This window comes from Sparus aurata, chromosome 11 (assembly GCF_900880675.1).
Source record: "Sparus aurata chromosome 11, fSpaAur1.1, whole genome shotgun sequence".
Taxonomy (NCBI): Eukaryota; Metazoa; Chordata; class Actinopteri; order Spariformes; family Sparidae; genus Sparus; species Sparus aurata.
The window spans coordinates 17,977,459-17,998,123 of record NC_044197.1 but is presented as its reverse complement, the minus strand read 5'-3'; the positions used below and the strand labels follow the sequence as shown (position 1 = coordinate 17,998,123).

Genomic DNA, 20,665 nt, shown 5'->3' with positions numbered 1-20,665 from the left:
AAGGTGTTCAGCAGTCATGTTGTTTTTGGAACAGTGAGTGGCAGTCGATGGCATACGACCCATTCACTTGTTTAGATGGGATGATGTGTTGTTTCATATTTAAATAACAGAATGAGAGTCGTTTGGATCTCCTCATCTATCGCATTTCCTAAACTGTCAAACTATTCCTTTAATACCTCTAGCCCTAACAATAATACAAATATGACACTAACAGGTAGAGCAATGGAAGGACCATTGTTCAGCAAAGGTAGAAAAAGTAAATTTCAACAGTCTGGATGTTGGAACAGTTAGAGATGAGAGCAGTGAGTGTGACAGGTCTGGCTGAGTGGGAATAAGTTGGATGTGGGGGTGGGGGGGGTCACAGCTGGCTTAGGCTGTGGTCACAGTTGCTGTTGTACCGTCTGATGGCAGTAGGCACAAGTGAACGCCTGAAGCGCACCGTCTCGCTCTTTGGTGGGACGAGCTGGTGGCGGAATGTGCTGTCCATCTGCCACAGTTCATCCTCGAGCGGGGGGGGGGGGGGGGGGGGGGGGCAATTCAGGACATTATTCATCCTGTTCATCATCCTCCTCTCTGCCACTGCCTCCAGACTGTGCAGTTCCTGCCTCACCAAATCTATTGGCATTGCCAGCCTTGATGCCGCCTCCCCCAACACATCACAGCCAAGAACAGTGCACCGGCCACTGCTGACTTTCTGCAGCCTGTTGCACACTGAAGGATCTCAGTTTCCTCACAGGAACTGTCTGCTTATGTCTGACCAGTCCAGGGTCTTTTTTTACGATTTGGAGTTCACCATCTCTGCTTCTTCTTCCCCATGAATGATAACAGCTGGCTTACTGGTTCTATGGGTGACAACTATAGAGCTTCAAGTGGTTATCAACAGCTCAAGATAAACCTCTTACTGCACTGTCAGTACTGCAGAGAAGTCGAGTTGAAACTGGGTGTTCTAAGAGCAAGATTTGTGAAGGTTGACCCTGTTATGTCGCTATGACGGTGGCAGTTTTGTAACCTTTTGCAATGCGGCTTTCACATACAAAATTAATGTTTTCATTGTATGTATGTATTCATAGATATAGATTGTTGTGTTCTACTTTCAGTACTAGCACAGCTTAATGGAGAACAACCCTTCTTCTAATAAGATTTATCCTTTATAATCTGAATATTAGATTAGAATATTATAACTTGCAAATAAAATTCAAAATACGTGCACTTTCTACTGCTGCTGTTTTACACTTTTTTTCAAATGAAGTTCACCTTTCTAACCTTTCAAGCAGCCACTGGTTTCAGCATTTGAGTATGTTACTTCCTGTGTCTTTATGCCTGCTATGTCAAGCTTTTATGGTCAGTAATGAAGATGGAAGTTTGGATCTTGTGAAACTATTCTTGAGACCCAACGATGTCCACAGTTAACAAATTCTGAGTTCAAACAATTTAATAACTGGCATTCACACAAGATCTTTTTAACCTACACATTAACATTTTGGCCCATCTGAAGCGATTCTTATTAGAGGTACACAGGTGCAGCAAGGTTAGATGTAAAATCACAATGACTGATGTTGCTTATTAACGTTGTTTTCTCTGCTAATTTGAATTTTTTTTTGTTATTTGCCCTTGATGAATGGGCTGTAACACGCACTGCAGAGTGCTGAGGGGGTTGAAAGATTTTTTCCACATCATATCTCCTGATTCGTGTACCTTCCAGACTCCTTGTTTTGGGAGCACATCTTTCCAAACTCATTCACGGGGGAAATACAAGCAGATAATAACCTGTTAAAATTAATTACTGAACTTAACTAAACATGGGTTGGGACAAAGAGAAATTTGCAGGGATCTAAAATAATTCCCTGTGCCAAGCCACTTAGCAAGGGCACCATCAAAAAATTAACTTCAAATACAACTTCGAACAAAACAAGAACAGTGGGTCGCTGAGTGAGTTTATCTCCACGATTGAAACCACTGGTGTTCCTTTGGACCATGAAATTGTGATTTGTTCTGCAAGCGTTACATCAAATGAGAGTTCAGGGCCATGCCAGGACTGCTCGTTGCCGCTGAGCTTATTTTAACTTGTTATCTGACAGAATCTCCATGGATAATTATATCTGGCTCTGATAGACAGGTAGAGCACATACGAATCCAGGGGTGTGTCTCCATGAAAAGGAAAACGATGGGGTCTATCCACAGAGCTGGATGAAAAGTCACAAAAACACTGAGCAGATTCAGCATGCAATATGAATCCCTATGTGTGATTACATGTTCGCTATGAGTGCAGGTGTGTTTGAGCATCTTTGAACATTTCAGTGTGTTTTCATTTCAGCTCCTATTGTAAGTGTCCGTGCCAGTGAAAGGTTTTTAGCGTGAGTGCATTTCTGCATGTTTTTCTGTGCGCGGGAACAGTATTAAGCAAAAATAATGTAACCAGCATGAGAGATTACATTCTGTGACTTGCTTAAAACCATTAGAGAGGGAGAAAAGACGACCAGGCAGAGGGGATTATTCTGCGCTGGAATGTGGAAGCGGGAGAATACAGTCGGGGGGGGGGGGGGGGGGCAAGGGCAACATTGACAGTGTAGCACCAACAACAGCCCTAGCAGCAGATCAGGTTAAAGAGGGTGGCAGAGCGCCAACTGATTGGTCTAGAAAAGAGGGAAAAACAGAGAGAGGAAGCAGAAAGGGATAGAGGAAGATTAAGACAGAAAAAAGAGAGGGAGACGGAGAGGAAGTGATAAAAGTACAAAGACAGCAGAGATTCCATCTTGCAAACAACAAACCACGGGCCTTTGCCACCGACAGCTTCCTGCCTTTGATGTGTGCTGCATTTAGGTAGCACTGAGGAGCAAGAGAGAGGTGGTGTTTGTGGTGAAAAAGCCAGAAAGAAGAGGAGGAAGAAGCCATCAGCATTATGAAAAGCATCAGACCCAGAGGCCTATGGAAGAGCCACTTTGATGACACTACTGTTGCTCCACATGGGGGTGGTGGTGGCAGGGTTGTAATGAAAGGAAGAGAGGGCAGGCGTAATGACACAGGCTGCAGGAACTATATGTAGCCAGGCTGTAGAAGCCAACCCAAAATAATCCAAGAATTAGAAAAAAGAAGGAATGCAAATCAAAAAAAATAAAGGACTTACAATGAAGCTGTACACCCAGCAGGCATTCCAGCCAGCCAATTGAAATAAATCAAGATGGAGGAGAGGATTTCGGCTCAGGTTAGTATGAGGCAGCGGACCTCTTTGCTGGTTTGGTGTACAGCATGGTGACATATACTGACCTGGGCTTGAGACAGCACTAGTGGTGGTGGGTTCAATAATTGCTACAGGGGAGGAGAGGGGGGGGGGGAGAGGGAGGGGGAGGGAAAGAGGACATTCATGTATTATTAACAGAATGGAGACGTAAAATAAAAAAGAAAAAATGCATGCAAGGAAAAAAAGGACAGGGAATGGAGACAAATCCTCTCCATGCATTAAAGGCCGGTGTCTCTGTGGCAAGATGCAACCTCCACATGCTTCATAAACAACATGCTTCATCCCCCCAGGTGCCTCGGATTTGCAAGGGTTACCGCTAAGACAAAAAAAAAAATGAGAGGAACCTGGGAGCTGGGGCTGCTCCAAAGAGGGGGCTTTTGTGATTGGGTGACAAACTGTCATCACACTCTGGTTTGCTAAACAACTGGCTGTTTCTCCATAACGTGCCCTCCTTTATGGCTGTGTGAACAGATCGAAGAACGAGCAAAAAAAAAGAAAGGGAGCTTTTAGTCTGCCTTTGATCCCTCTGAGGAGGGAACTCAGAGTCCCAATCTGATTACCTTATGAACTCATTTCAGGCTGAGCCACTGGTGACATTTGGGAGATGGAATAATGTGACATCCAGAAATGTTCAGTCCAGCGTGTCAAACTACTCGAGCTGAGTGAGCCCACAGATGGACGGTGGCAAACACATCCTCTTTTACTTTGAAAGTCAATGTTTAAAATGTCACATCAACAGCATCTTATGCCTTTAGTCACATGTTTCGGCAGATTTTGTTATAGATGGGACTGAACAGACTGATGAGACATGCACTGATTTTTCTAACACATATATCATAGCCAAAACATAACACATTTACAGTGGGTGTTGATAAGGTTATTGATACCAGGGACTCAATGATCATTTTGCCAATTCTCTATTTCTGACTTCTAAAGCTTACAGCTAAACCCACACTCTGCTGTGCAGCATGAATTATTAAATGCTACTTTGGTATAAAGATATCTCTGCAATGTAAACATTACTACCCATTTGATCTCAAGTTGGCGACAAATAAATAAATAAATAACATGGCTTCTATTGGTAAACAAGCACTTAATTCGAGATAAGCTGTGACCAGCTTTGTGCAGTGACTCACTCGGGGAGAAGAATCCGGGGTGTGTGTGACAGAGCAGAGCTGTTCTCAAAGTGATGCAGTGTTTGGACTCGTAGGGTGTTTCCACCGTTGCGTTTGTGGCACACAAACTTACACTTGCAGCTAAATAAAAAAAAAATATATATATATATTTATAGCCCTCACAAAGGTATAAACCACCTTCTTCCGCAAGCTTCACGGCAGAGGAGGAGCTTATCTGTCACAAGGGAAACCATGGCAGCCATGATTATACCTCACACAACGAAAACCAAAAAAGAATCTGTTTATGCTGTTGCAGTGAGCTGCTGAATCTAGGCCATACTATAGTGGGGACGCTCACTTATGCTCAAACTCAAAATCGAGGGGCCAAAGGGTGCTCTGACAAATCTCTGAGACCGCTTTCTTTAAGCGTCTACAAACTGTACAATAACTGTGTTGCTGTTAAAATGCTAGTGTCATGTCAACAACAATAAAACCCTTTCATTTGATTTCATCACTCTTTTTGATAGGGAAATTGCATTGGAATCAGTATTCATACATGGAGGGATATGCTTTTCCCCTCGGTATATTGGTTGGGAAATGGTCGAATTCATCTCTTCTTCCACAAATGTTTTCACTTTAAGTGCTCCTGAGGGAGCCGATATGTGAAGACTGTTTCTTTTTAGTTCTTTCTTCAAACAGGCGGGCGGCTGCTATCTGATTAATACTTGAGCTTGAATTCACCAGTGAATCATTTCATGAGCTCTCAGACACTCGTCCATTACTGTGGAACATATCTTTTGACATGCAATCTTTCCCCCATAGCTCCACACTGACTCAGGCTCTTTCCCCTCATTCAGCAGAGCAGCACGTCATTTCACGCACTGTATATGGCAGTCAACCTCTTGCACAGCCTGCTCACTTGCAAGATAAAACACATTAGTTTTCACAGCCATTTCATTTCATGGATTGCTATTCTCTTTGTTCTCTGTGGATGGGATAATGCAGGAGATTTCTAGGACATGATTTGTAGGTGCCAGTGTTCATGTGGGGCCACGCTCAGAGTTTAGCTCATCACAAGCATAATGAGGAGTTAATATTACAGCTGCACCCAATACTAGTAATCTTGACTTAGAGAGCTCTGATATGTAGACCTGTTGGAGCCTTTCTTAAAGATCTAATATTGTGCAAAATCTGAGGCAGGTCTGTAAGTTTTAAAATGGACCCTTCAGACTGCAAGTTAATAAAGGTAGTACAGAAATGAACAGTATAAGAAAAAAGATGTGTTTTTCAAATATCAAAGCTTGTTAATATTCTAATAGACACCTACAATAAGTATGATCCTGAAAATAAGCATTGTAAAGGACCTTGAACATGAGGTCTATTTGGAGTTACATTTTAATAGAGATGAGGCAGTGAGCTAATAAAACCAAAAGATCAAAAATGCAGCCGAGAGGCAAAATGTCGTCAAAATGTTTTCTATTTGTGCCAAAAACCCTAATTTCCAAAGATAAAAAAAGCTCTGCATGTTGTGAGTTACATAGAAACAATCTTGTCACTGCATCCACAGATAGAACATGGACATTTCTGTCTTATAGTGAGGTGGGAATCTTACTGAAAGGAAGAGGTAAAACTGTCATATGTGTGCAATTTATCTTAACCTCTCCATTTGAATGCATTATTAAGTTTTTCCTCACTGATCCCTCCAGGATCGCAGGATAGTCAGTGTTAAAAAGTTCATCCGTGAGCCAGCTAATTAGTTATTCATCATATGTCATTTTTAATGCTGCCCAGAGAGTGTATCATCCTGTGGGCATCCGCTGGGCTCAGTCATCCAGGGATGAACATTCCTAGCAGTGCATCTGGCCTCCTACAGGACTCGGTGAGGGTGGGTGGGGTGTGGGTGGGAAGACAGTCCATTGCCCGCTGGGCTGCAGGATGAACACTGCCACAGCACCAAACATTTCCTCATCGCAGTGCGACTGGAAAATGTTAATGGATTTTCTGATTGCCTAAATATGGAAATGCAGGCATTCAAATGATAGGTAAATTGCGCAACACTGTAAGGGTGCTTTTGGGAAGAAATAAAGGACACTACAACCTCAACTGTTCAATTTATTTAGCATACAGTGATATGCGAGTATTTGAAAACTGAAAACAGCTGAATATTGCCAGGATCCACCTGGTTGTATGACCAGTGTAGAAAAATAAGAGATTTCACACTAAGATGAAAACAACTTGCTAAAACCGAACGCATTGCTGTCCAGTGCCCACATGGCTTCAATGTTATTTCCCTGCACTACAAGCTGTTACCACACACCCACATTTCAGGTTTCACCTTTAGCTCCCATTTTCCTGCATCTCTGCTTTATGACTCAGGTACAATCACATGGCGTGGGAACAAACAACGACATCAACAACAATGGCAGATGAGGAGACATGTCGAAATGACACCTACACATGCGGTGATTGATAAGCGTGACGAACGAACACGACGTTCATTAACAAACTAGCCAGCATTGTCTCTCTCGCCTGAGGGAGGCTGAGCGGTGACGGAGAGAGAGAGAGAGAGAGAGAGAGTGAGAGAGAGTGAAAGTAACTCTTTTTCTCCCCCATCAGTCTCTTCCGATTACTGCTCAGGGAGGGGGGAAAGGAGGGGAGAGGAGAACGGAGGAAATGAAGGCAGAGGTATAGGCGGAGAAAATCTCCTCCAGGGCTAAGCCGAGGTGGGCTGGGGGATAAGAGCTTGACCAATTAAGCTGGAGGACTCCTCAGAAAATTGGAGTGAACAGCCTCAGTCTTTTCATCGAAGTTCAGTTCCATCTAGCACATGAAATGGGAAGTTGAAATAGGGATTGCCAGTTTGGTGATTGTTATACCTCAGCTAAAATCATAAGGTGTGGGTGAGTGTGTGCGCGGAGTACAAACAGTACGTTTGTAGTATGTGTATGTGCAAGGAAAGACAGTCAGAAATGTTTTTTTCTTTTTCTGTATTCTGTTGTTCTGCAGATAAAAGCTGAAATGTTAGTGTACAGTATCTCTTTGGTCTGACAGCAGAGTACAGGGACATACAGTATGACTTGCTGATGGCTCAGCAGTAGCCCCAGTTTGTGCCTCATGTGTCACCATTACATTCAAGTCACAGAGGTAAGCATTCAGTTCAATCCAAAACAAATAGCCAGTAATCTTTGAAAATCCCCGAAGGCCACCCTCCGATGGATAAGCAGGTAGCATTAATGGATGGATGGTGCTATAAATTCAGCAAGGAAGTATTCCTTTTCTGGCTATCATCTTTGTTGGGATTTACGAAAATTCTGGTGAAAATTCTGTGCAGTTGTTGGAATCTGTTTTCATGCGGATGGTTTGAAGCTACTTTTGAGGATTCAGAGATACCCCCACAGCAGTGGTAACGGTTTTAATATCCTTGAGAGGACCCAATTGGGCCAGGCTGAACATGTCTATCTTTTCAAATGGTAGACTTTTTAAAAAATCATTCACCATTTACTAAACGAACAATAAACGGAGAAGACGTATTTCTGATTCTCTGTGATCGTGTCGTCTTCTGTCTTTCGAAGATTATCAAGCATTTTCACTACATTTTTGTGACAGTGTGTTAAATCTAAGCTTTTTACAACACCCATCTGTCTTTCGCCCTCCCCGTTTCTTTAATTCAAACTTCCATTGCTCTTCATCTACTATTATTTTGCACCAGACTCCATATAAAAAAGATCATGTTTTTCAGGATAACTTTGTTGTGTCAGTTAAGGGAAGGATTCATCTGTTGCTAGTTTGCACAGATGCTCATGTTTAACTGTAGTCAGTGTAGTCACTTTAATAAGCAAATCCAACTGAAATGCACCTACTGTTGAGCCTGCTGGAGTCATTCCCACAAGCATTTGCAAAGCCGGCACTAACGGTACATAAATTTGTGGACATATGCCATATGAACATAACTGTATTGTACACAATAACACGCACGCTGACTGTAACATCTGGCCACAAATATTTAACTACTGGACTGAATTTATAGCAATGATTGGAATACATACTTTAAATCAACAAAGAAATCAGCATCCTTCAAAATGTAAGAACAAATGCATCGATTCAGCTTCACGCTCACTGCAGTGTTTTGACCCAGTCTTACCACTTCAATTTCATCATTTATCTATTATTACAAACTGACAAAAAGAAACTATTATGCTGTCATTTTCCCTGAAAGCTGATGCCTCAATAATTGCGATTACCTTTCTGCTGTTACAGTGACGTTATTGAGAGAAAACCTGTCCTGTGTTTAAATCAAACTGACTGAAAATAAAACACAGCACAAACTGTGTACACCTGCGCAAGCTCTGCTTCAGTTGTAACCAATTAAAAACAAATGTACTCCACCAACAAAAATGTATAGAAGTGCAGAATGCCTCCAAAGTTATTTTGAGTGTTTCTATGCCATCATTCAAACCTATTATCCAATTCACTTCATTACACCTTTGTTAATTTACAATCGTTTAGAAGCACAGATAATTGTGACAAGTGGTTTTCCACTTTATTATTTGTTCATTCACTGATGACACTCAGTAAATGGTCTGCATTTTTATAGCGCTTTTCCAGTCTAACGACAGCTCAAAGCGCTGTACAACACATGCCACATTCACCCATTCACACACACATGTATGATGACGGAGGCTGCCATGCAAGGCGCCAACTGCTCATCAGGAGCAATTTGGGGTTCAGTATCTTGCTCAAGGACACTTCGACATGCAACTAGGGGGAGCCGGGATTCGAACTGGTGACCTTTGGATCACTAGACGACCCGCTCTACCCACTGAGCCACAGCCGCCCACAAGCCACAGCCGCCCAGTATAGTGTTACTCAAAAAACAATGAGGTATAAAAAGCTTTGTGCGTACACAGACACACACACGCATGCATATACACAGACACAGGGTGCCCCAACAAGTAGTGACGAATAGGTTGTATATGCTTTCTTTGTGCTCCAAAGAACCCAAATTCTGCTTTAAACACACAGCTTAAAGTGGTACTCAGCTGAAAGAGATCACAAGCCCTGACTAATGGTTTAACAGCACAAAAACCCCCACAACTGAATACAAACCACCAGAGCAGCATATGTACAGTGAGGACAGGCAATCCAACTCATTTCACATACGCGGAAATTAGTCAGAACCTACCATGTTGATGTGAGCACAAAGCCAGCATGCAAATTTCATTGTTTTTTTATCCTCAATTTATTTGAAACACGAACCAAACTAAAGTTGTGTTCCAGCAGCTCGTTTGGATGGAAGGCAAATGTGTTTATTTTCTCTTGGAGAAAGCTTTCCAGAGTCACAGTTCATCTCATCAGAGATAATGGTGAGCTTTTCCTGGGCTGATTAAGTTAGGTTAAGAAACAAAAAGAGACAACAAAAAGCGCAAAAAGGGTTTACACGGCTGAAGGATAAGGACCTTTCAACTTCAGAATCTTCACACAAAGGGCTCTGAATTCTCACTGTTACAGTTTGTACTTCATCTTTTTCCCCCAGAGGCTGTATTCTAGGAAGGCATTTTGAACTGGGATGACCCTTACTTGACCTTATCAATCCATGCACTGCAACTTAACCTCTTAGTGTGATGAAAACAGCTGAAGAAACTAGACATTTCTTCACCGCAAACCACCCACACTGCGTTGCGACTTAAAATTCTCATCTCATTGTATGATGCTCTATCAAATATGCATGACCCTTTCCCCTCTTCCCATCTTGCTCATCAATAGCTATTGACTGGTTCTAAAATAGCAATCCAAAGTCACCCATGGTGAAATCTAACCTCTGGGTTTTGTTATTTGCGTCAACGTACCGGTGAGGGTGTGCTGCGGCGATTGCTTGCCATTTCTCATTAAGAGCGAAAGCAGAATTGGCCTCTCTTCCATTAGCGGAGATCATGAAAGTGAAAGGGAGGGGGGAAAGAGATGTATGTGTGAGAGAAAGAGTGATTGAGAGAAGGGATGAGAGACAAGGGGAGGGGGGGGGGGGCAAAAGAGCAAGAGAGTAAGAGAGTCAGATAAGAGAATCAGAGAGACAAAGGCACGATAGAAAGACAGGCAATGAGATAAAGCGCGGGAATGGAAGAGAGAGGAGTTGGGGGGTGGCAGCACAGGAAGCTGCCTCCTCTGACTATTCTGAGGGTTTCTTTGCTAGTCTGCCTTTGAGGCCTCGCTAGTGTCACATTAAGATCATCCATTTGAGGATCTGAGACGAGCCTTTGATGTTCTTTGTGCATACACAAACAGGAGAGTGGAGTGCTCCTTTGACAATTCCCAACTCTACAGAAACATCTTTTTGTATTCTGAGTCTCTGGCCTGCTAGGGACAATGTTATCATCAGAGCGTGCAGCGCAAACTGGTGAATAATTTAATTCACCTGTTCATATTTCATCACGGAATACATTAAATGGAATTTTTTCCACCCGTACTTGCTCTAAAAACATTGAGGGAAATGTGTTTCCTCTTTGTCATTGCTTTTTTTGTTGCAGCTCAGCAGGTACTGTGGGTGGACAAAATAACTGAGAAGCCTAACAGAGTAGGAATATCAAACACCTACCATACAGTGGAGTATAAATCTTGAGAAAGTGGAGTGCTCTTGAACAAGTTTGTGAGTATATATGGACGGATACTGCAACATTCTTCAAGAAGGAAAGGTATAGTGGAGAGCAACTTCCCACAGACATTCAAAGATGTGTGGAGTGGCTGTGGACAACAGACTCAAAAAACCACTTGAGGATTTGTTTAAAATGAGTGAGGAGGATTTATTTTCTTGACATATACAAACATTATGAGCATAAGCCTGTTTGTGCACTACGATCCAAAAAGACTATAAGTATTTGTTGTCTGTTAATGGCTAGTTGGCCATTGAGAACTGAAATGGGAACAAGCCTTAAGGCACTTCTGTTTCTGTCATCTGTTCTTTTATTTTTTTTATTTCTGTGTTCTGAGCATCCCTGAAATAACAGGCCAACTACACTTTAATGATAAATATAAAAACTTATCTCAGCCATTTAAAATAGTAATTATCCCTATAACAGATGGATGACTTGCCCTGGGTACTGTATACCCCGCCTCTTATGCCATTATTCTATCAGAACTTGACTGCAGTTTTTCTGTGCTGAGTTGAGCCGCACAATGCCGGCCCGCAGTGTGCTGCGCCACGCCCACGATGGACCTGCACCGGAGTAGGGCCAAGCTGTGGCCGCCCCGCCTCCAAACAGGCTGTGGTGATAACTTCCGACTACAGCCAACCCATAACAAGCACTTGTCTCCCTCAAAAATCTATACTCAACTCATGTCAGTGCAGGACACCTGAGAAAAATATGTCTTTAAAAGTCAGTGGGTTCAGCTCTCAGTACTTTTGTAGCTTCTAACTGAATCTCTTTAGTTTCTCTCACCCTGTTTGTACTTTCAAACACCTGCTGACTTTTACTCTTTTATTGTGTTCTCTTTCAGCTGTTCCAGGAGTCATGTTTACTGTTTAGTTACTGCTGTTGAAAACACAACGTTTCTTGTAATGCTGCTTCATAATAAAATAGCTTTTATTGTGAAGAAGTTATAACAAATGTGTTTGTAACTGCCACTTTGTTTGTGGCAATTCTTACCCCCAATTTCCACCGGATACGTCTCCGCTGCGTTGCGTCTCCGCCACGCCAGCGGAGCAGATACGTTTCACTTTAGTCTATGTGTCAATCCCCACCAGGTCCGCTGCGCTGCGTATCTGCTCCGTCCCAGCTCCGGCAGTCCGGAGCCCTGCGGCACAGATACGCGGGACTTCTATTTCTGGTGGATGCCGGAGCACGATGCAGCAATTCAGCTGAATCTAGCACGGAGCAGACAGGAAGTCAAGCGCCAAAATAACAAACAGCATCCGGTTACCTTTCAAAGTAAAACACTCCGTGTTGACACCAGCACACAAATCTCACAAAAGAGACAAACACAAGCTCTTCTGCTAATCCTTCGGTCGGGAACACTTTGTGTTGTTGATTTTAATAACACAGACCTATAACTTCGGTCGTGAGTGATTATGTGATTATCGCAGGAACTCCTCTGCCTCGTGAGCCAGCTGTCTACCGTACTGTGCCGTGGCGGACTCAAACCGCAACCGGTGGGGATTGCTGGACGGCGGACTACGAAGCAAAACCGGATCGGAGCCGCAACGCAGCGGACCCGTATCCAGTGGAAATTGGGGGTTAGACAGTACTGCGGGGATTGGGAGAAGCGCATTATTGCCAGGTGGGCAGATATAATGGAAAAACAGCATTACTGGGCTCGGCTCCAGTCAGTGGACTTCATAACAATAAGATGGCTGCCCGTCTAATTCTAGGTCTTTTAGCAGTGGGAACATTTGGCTTTTTAAACTCAAACCCATATGATCTTCATGAAAAGATCATTTAAAAAGACCACACAACATTGGTCAATTCCCATTGTCTCCACTGTCGTTATGACTGCTTACGCTACTAGTAAAGAGTAGCCAGCCATGTGCCTTCTTGAACACAAATGGAGTCCACCAGTTCTCATTAGGGCTTTGACTTTTGGTATACGAGTTTGGTCCTACATATTTTACATATCACTTTGTCTTTAGTAGTTTTCCCTGTTCCTTTGGGAACTCAAAGTAGCGCCACACGTTGCTTTTCAGATGGTCTGGAGTGTGGATTTCGAACTCCTCAGGCGTAGTTGTTGTAGGCGTTGGCGCGGCCATTGTTCTGATATACAAAATAGGCGCTAACAAGGATGCTAACGTCACCTACAGGAGCCCAGATGACCAATAAAAGCCTTGCTAATGAGCTCGCAATTCACAACTTCACCAGGCATGAAAAAGCCTTGGAATCTGAATTGAAAACAACGTTTACAAGCAAATACATTTACAAAAAATAATGCCCATAACAGGTTCGAATATTAAGGGCTTCCTAATATTCGTTCGAGTATCCTTATTTTTGTAATATTCGAATTATATTCGAATAACGAAGTTCGGAGTCAAGACCCTAGTTCTCATCAGGAGACTATAATGTGGCCAGAGGTCCACATCATTCGAGCTTTTCCATACACATGGAGTGCTGATCAGCTTGATTTGGTTTGACTCGGCACGTCAACCCAGCATGGCAGGAATTTGCATTTCCATTACAAGATGGCTACTAACCGATGTAGAATCTATAACTCTTGAACAGTGGTCAAAGGAGCAGCTGTAGATACTCTTCATCCCTGCAGCTTTATTGAAGAATTGCAGCTAACAAAGCTTTGCTAGTTTGTTGATAAGCATGTTTCATTTGCTATAAATTCTTTACAATAAATGCTTCCTGTTCTTGAATTATTTCAAAGCTTTTATAATGAAGCTGTACAATCAGGAAATGTTGTTTTTTCACCAGCAGTTACTTGATGAATGCTTAAACAGCTGCAAGCTAACACCATGAAACAGTTAAGTACAGCAGAAATCAGAGAGTACAAGGAGGGACGCAGGAGAGAAACTAAGAAACTGAAGAATCAGTTAAAAGCAACAAAATGACCACTGAGAGCTGAACACACAAAGACTCCTAGAAAACATTTTTCTCTCTGGTTTCCTGCACAGAAATTAGTTGAGTCTCGCAGCACACACTTGTTTGAGGGGCTTGGCCACGGTTGCGAGAAGTCACCGCAGCAAACTTGGAGGAGGGGCCCACGTGTTTTGGCCTAACTCAGCATGCTTAAACTGGTGATGGGAACACATATCAGTACCGGCATGCTTTGACTCGCCGCTGCCAGAATTGCCAATGGAAGAGCCCCATATGCCTCAAAAATCATGCTCCTTCTGCGCAAACACCCTGACCAACAGGAAGTTGCTGGTGTGCCATTGTGCCTCTGCCTGTTGTATGAAAACATTTATCTGTCTTAGTTTTGTTGTTTGAAGCAAATATTCAAATGTGTTGTTCAGTACCGTAATTTATGCTGAATGCTTCACGAACCACATCAAATAATTCTGCTGTCTCTCACTGACACACCAGCGGTTTGGCCTCTGATTATTCGGCCTATTTGGATCTCTGTTAGATGCCTCATGGCGCACTGAACACCATGAAAAAGGCTGACTCTCAGACCTCTTTAAACATCTGAGTCACAGTGCTACTTGGCATTCAACTTAGCACGACTGACCTGTGTAGCCGCCTTTGTAATTGTGATGCTGTTACCACCTCCAAGCTAAATTTTCTTTTTCAGGTGGTGTTTTTTGCCCAGTGTGCATGCATATGTAGACTCACACACCCACATACACACAGACTTTGCAACCGTAATAGACAATCGACATTCAAAAAAACTGATGACTAGGAAATAAGAAACCACCTCTAATGGCGATGTGTAGGCACCCAGTTGCAGCACTGGGCTTAACTTTAGCTTTTGTTCTCCAAGAAAAACACTTCTGAGGGCACAAATCCCCAATGACATCCACAACACTCAACCCTCTGACTCTTCACCACTCCAGTTAGCCACAAGCAGGTAGAATGACAACTTACGAATGAGAGGCACACTGGCATTAGCCGTCCCTAGCTTGTTGGTGGCGACACATGTGTAGTTCCCGTAACGATCCTCTGTCATGTTGGTCACTGTGAGGACTGATCTGGAGCTGAGACTCTTGATGTCGACGCCTTGACCCTTGATAATCCTGAAAACAGAACACAATCACAGCAAATTAAGCTTTTATTTCTCAACCAAACACACACACAAAGAGTCACGGGTTGGAGTAGCCTGAGTCAAGGATGGTACAAATGTTTGTCATACTTTAGTGGATCTTCAGATTGCACAGTACTTCATCCCCCTCTTGAACAGATCTATTTATCCCTTGGTGTGCTGTGGCTGGCTTGGAGAGACACTTTGAAGGACCGAGAAATGACCCGGAGGTGAACCAGCTGGGTGCCACTTGACATGTTGTTCATCGTTTTGTTGCAGGTGCAGGGGGATTACAATAAATCCTATTCCAGTTGTGCCTGGCATCTGTGCAGTGAAATTGACAAATGTGTAATTGTTTACTTTGGTGGTCGTGATGATCTTTAGCAGCATGCCGAGATTAAAATTCCCTCTGTTACGGCATATGCTGTGCATCCTGATGGTAAGATTATCGTAGATATTACAGCTGAGTTTGTTTTAATCAGTGTGGCTTCATATTTGGCATTATAAACCATATGAACCTCCAGAGAGGAAACATGTTTCTATCTTGGCCTTGCTGTGCCCCCCCATGCTCTCTAGTAGCTTGGCTTGAGTTGCGCCGAGAGGCACTCTGAGTTGAAACACTATGTGTGACCTTATGTCCAGCAAATATCCACAAATCTGTTGTTCCATCTCCCACGGCGACATTCACAAATGTTAACTGAACATTCACTGATAATCTCAGCGGGTGTCTCGCCTCTTCATTAGTTCAACATCAAACTAGTCAATGCTCCCCTCTGTCTGAGCGAAAGAACCCCCTCCATCCCTGCATAGACACACATACACTCACACACTTCCTTTCAAGAATGAAAGCAGTGACACACCAAGAGAATGATTTGCTTTTCAAACTGTCACACAACTTCTGATAGAGACAAACTGGCAGCGGCACTACACTGATGGTATGGTTGCATCAACACTGAGCCAAAATAAGCAGTGGCCTTCATTTCCCCAAATACCGTTAACGGCCAATGAAATAGTCATAACCAGTGTTAATGTCACACAGATGCTACACATGTTCTGTGTGTAAGTCCTTAATGTCCTTTTCATAATGAGGAGCAAATGGAGAAATCCCCATTTAGCCATGTAAGAAGTCAGAGAAAGAACAAGTCCTTGAATTAAGTAAAGACTAGAATCATGCCAACTTGCCTCCTTAGCAATTTGAATAAATTGAATCCACCCCATAATTACAATTAGCACAGTGTGAGCTGATGATTGAAATTGTGCTCACCAGGAGTGGGTAATGGGGGTAATTTGGTTTTTAAATTCAAGAACTGACACTTGAATCTAGACTGATTGATGTATGTGCTGCTGTTGATTTAAGCCAGTTGCCAGCAAACATGTTATTAGGATGCAAGGTGAGGACGGAAAGGCACAAGTGACTCTTGCTGGAGTGTTGTTGTGGGCTCTATCCACACGCTGGACAAATGTGAGAACAAATGACTGATATTCTTTCTGGGAAAAAGCAAAAACCACACCCTTCCTATTGCACTTTGAATCTTACTTGTCCACAAACAAATAACATCTAGTAATTGTCTTGTGCCAGCATAAAAGACTTTAAACTTACAACTTTAAACAGAGTATATTTTTACACTACCCAGCAAGCATCAGTACAAACATTAATTATACACAATAATTAGCATTTTTCAAGCCTCCAGTACGGGTTGGTGGATCACTAGCATCAGGAATATTTAGATTCTTGACACTTATTAGGGTCCATAGTGCGGAACATTTTAATGAAGATTCAACAGACCTGCAAAACGTACAGATTCCTAGTTTGAACTTAGTAACGATGCATCTTTAAGCTGGACTTCTGCTTTTTACATTGGTGGCCCTCTTTGAGAAAGCAGTCTGAAGTAAAATAGTTAGCCCAGGCATAAAAAGGTTATCCAGTCAAGAGGCCATTTCCATCAAAACTACAGTTAATCCATTGGATCTTAACTTCCTCAGCTGGTGCGAGTTGATGAAGATGTTTGCGTTGGTTTTCGAAGACTTCTTTAATGTCAGATTAGTCTGCCACTAAAATTGAAAAATACATGTCTTCATAGTTGTTATTATCAGATTTTTTTTTCATCATGAAAAAAGGTAGTTGAGGAACATTTTTCTTCAAGGTTTTCGTTAACAATATTAACACTGAATGTCACTCCAGTTATATGTGTACAATATGCTTTAGCAGTTCCCACAGTAATGACTGTATTGCAAAATAAATGAATGGATTCATGAATGGATTATGTAGCACCCCTAGCTGAGGATACAGCCAGAAGCTCCTCATTTATTTTATATGGTTACCAGTTTAAAGAGTGATGAGTATGGGCATAGAATACTTCCATAAATCGCGCGCGCACAATAAAACATCCGAGCACGCAAATCAAACATCCGTGCGCGCTTTTTTTTTCCCCGAGCGCTTTTCCAAGCACTCGCTAGCAATTTTTTATCCTGCATCTTTGCCCCCTGGAGCAATATTGTGGCCTGCGAGGAGAAAAACAGCTCGAGCGTGCGCAGAGTCCGCTCGCAATACTTTCCCCTCTCTTCTCCTCGCTCGGAAAACTTTTCCCCTGCTCGAGCGCGAGTGATTTTTTTTTTATTTGCGGTTTTTGTCAGTAAGGGGGCGGACCTTGGGGGCATGCCAATCACCATTGTATCCCCGAATAATTGGTTGAGCGTATTCGCCAATCGGACAGCAATGTACGGCAACGCCACTAGGACAAACGGGACAAACCACACAGCCCTGAGTGCCTGAATGACAAGTATTGTGATTTGGTGTCTTGACTTGAATGTTTGCAAAATGTCAGACAGAGCAACGAACTTCAGTGTGTTTGTCTGAGTGCTGTCTTTTCTTTCCTCCATCGTTGACATTAATCTGATAAAATGCTGACCATTTTTTGTAACTTGGACCCTGTTGCACACATACATTTTTTATTTTGGTAAAACGGTTTTGTTCATATTCTCGATCTAGGCTACTTCTGTCTCTCTGAAAATTATAAACGTAATATTTAAAAAAAATTAAAAAATAAAACATTAAACGTAAATAATAATAATAATAATAATAATAATAAGATAGAAGGCCTGTAGTTAATAATAGGCGTCAGCAACTCTCGATATGAGAGCAGCACATAAGCCTATGTCCAGATGCAGATGTGTGTCAATATAGTAGGCTATTTCTCTATATGGTAGAGGCTTTTATTTAATTTCGAACAAATCTTATGCTCAGCAAAGATGGAAAAATATAATATAATCAACTCATTATTACTGTTTAAAATTGTTATAGAGAGAAAGAGCCGGATCTGGAGCACAGATTCATTTAAGTTTACTAGCGATTAAACTTATAAATAAATGTGTTGCTCCGGCCACAGACTGTAGCCATACAGGCTCCAGCTCTTTCCTTGGGTCAGTCCGAGCTCTCAATGGTCAGGCTCGAACAACTCTGTCCAGACGTGCTGGGTTAAGAAAAAAAAAAAGGTGTGAACAGGCAGCGAGTGCTGTCAGCAAACACAGCGACATGTTTCCAAACATAAATCAGCATTTCATTAAGAACATGAAGCCAAGCAGCGATTCGGATCGAAAACATTAATAACCTCGAAACAGACCCTGCTTCTAATTGAGGCCAGCTTTTATTTACTCAAACTTGTATCCAGACCTGGTCCAGTAGGAGACAGCGTCGCAGACTGGGATCAGTATTTGAGTGTACGCTACTGACCAAATTGCAATTCTCTTGGCATTAAAGAGGATGGGAGAAGTGGCGGCAAATAAACTACTCGTTCATGCATTAAAACAGGACCAGGCACTGAGATTTCATATAAGCTGTTGTTTAGCCCAATCAGGGGAAAAACATACAGTTCATGCAGTAAATAGGGCAACGATTAGCCTACTACAGGTCTACAGAACAAAAGACGAGTTAGGCAAAGATGGCTCTTTTTAAGAGACACAAGATTGATGTGCAGAATAAGAAATAATGTAAAATGATGAGCCTGTCGTACAGCAGGTGGCGGTATGACAATTGTTCGTGTTCCGCCTGTTCCATCAGTAACCATGGCCGATTGCAAGGAAATAACGTTAATTTTGTATCTAAGAAAAGCATAGCTTGCCGTATCATTTATTTTGATTGACAGACAATACAGATACTTTAATACATTTGAGACAAACTGCTTGTAAAAATGGGCTGTACAAATGAAATTGCCTTGCCTTTTAATGACTACACAAAAACGTACACAAAATCTTCACCAGACAAAAATAATATGCGGTTGTTATTATTATCACTGGTTAATGTCATTTGATTTAGCATTTCTAACCAAAAGTTGTGTTGGCTTCACAATATCTTTTGAGCTTTTCCCATGTGAGAGTCTTTGAACATCCTACATGTCAGCTGTCTGTGTGAATGGACAGTACATGATTGATAATATCTAATGTCAAACATCTACAGAAAGAAAGCTGGCAGCGACTGTATGAACAAGTAAAGAGACTGAGAAGAACGGGTGACTGTTTTACCCACTTCAAGTGTCACTGTCTTTTTTAACACTATTTGTCTTATCTCTGCTTAATGAAGAAAATTAGACTTATACAGTGTTTAACCACTGTTAACCGTTATGTCACAAGCAACTCTCTGCCTTCGACTCTCTGCAGGCCTCCATATCTGCTCTGCTCACAGTTTTTCAGACAGAGCAGCTGATTTCAAAAACTCGAAGGACAGAAAGGGAAAAACTTAATGTAGCTACATTAATATCAAAGCCTCTAAAATGATGAATATACAGCTAATAAAGTTGACTTAGAACAACAGAAGGAGGATAAAATCAATGGTTCAGTTTATTCTGTATTGTGTTAATGTAGGCAATAGCTTAGATTTTTCCTGAATGCATGCTCAAGCATGTAGGCTTATTGAAGGTTTTTTTTTTTTTTTTTTTTAATATTACGTTTATACTTCTCAGGGAGAAAGAAGTAGCCTAGATCGAGAATATGAACAATACAGTTTTACCAAAATAAAAAATGTCTGTGTGCAACAGGGTCCAAGTTACAAAAAATGATCAGCATTTTAACAGATTAATGTCAACGATGAAGGAAAGAAAAGACAGCACTCAGACAAACATACTGAAGTTCATTGCTCTGTGTGACATTTTGCAAACATTCAAGTCTAGACACCAAATCACAATACTTGTCATTCAGGCATTCAGGGCTGTGTGGTTTGTCCCGTTTGTCCTAGTGGTGTTGCCGTACCCTGCTGTCCGATTGGCTCAACCAATTATTCGGGGGTACAATAGTGATTGCCCCCAAGGCCCACCCCCTTACTGACAAAAAACGCCCACTAAAAAAAAACACTTGCGCGCGAGCAGGGTGAAAGTTTTCCGATCGAGGAGAGGAGAGTTGCGCGAGCGAGCAGTCTACGCCTGCGCGAGCAGGGAAAAGTATTGCAAGCGGACTCTGCGCACGCTCGAGCTGTTTTTCTCCTCGCAGGCCACAATATTGCTCCAGGGGGCAGAGATGCGGTATACAAAATAGCTTGCTAGTGCTTGGAAAAGCGCTCAGGGAAAAAAAATGCTCAATGCGTGCGCGATTTATAGCAGTATTCTATGCCCATAGATGAGTCTCGCCCCATCTAATACACGATTGATCTGGAATAGGC

At 42.3% G+C, this 20,665-nt stretch overlaps 1 protein-coding gene across 3 annotated transcripts in view; it reads right to left on the bottom strand.

Moving 5' to 3' along the window:
- Positions 1–20,665, bottom strand: part of negr1 (neuronal growth regulator 1) — a 174,683-nt gene that overhangs the window by 36,081 nt on the left and 117,937 nt on the right. For 2 of the 3 annotated variants that reach the window (XM_030434230.1, XM_030434229.1), the window contains exon 6: positions 14,865–15,013. In XM_030434230.1, the coding sequence (XP_030290090.1) occupies positions 14,865–15,013 (149 nt within the window). Of the gene's footprint in view, positions 1–3,264; positions 3,307–14,864; positions 15,014–20,665 lie in introns of all 3 variants that reach the window. The other variant, XM_030434227.1, reaches the window with a different exon arrangement.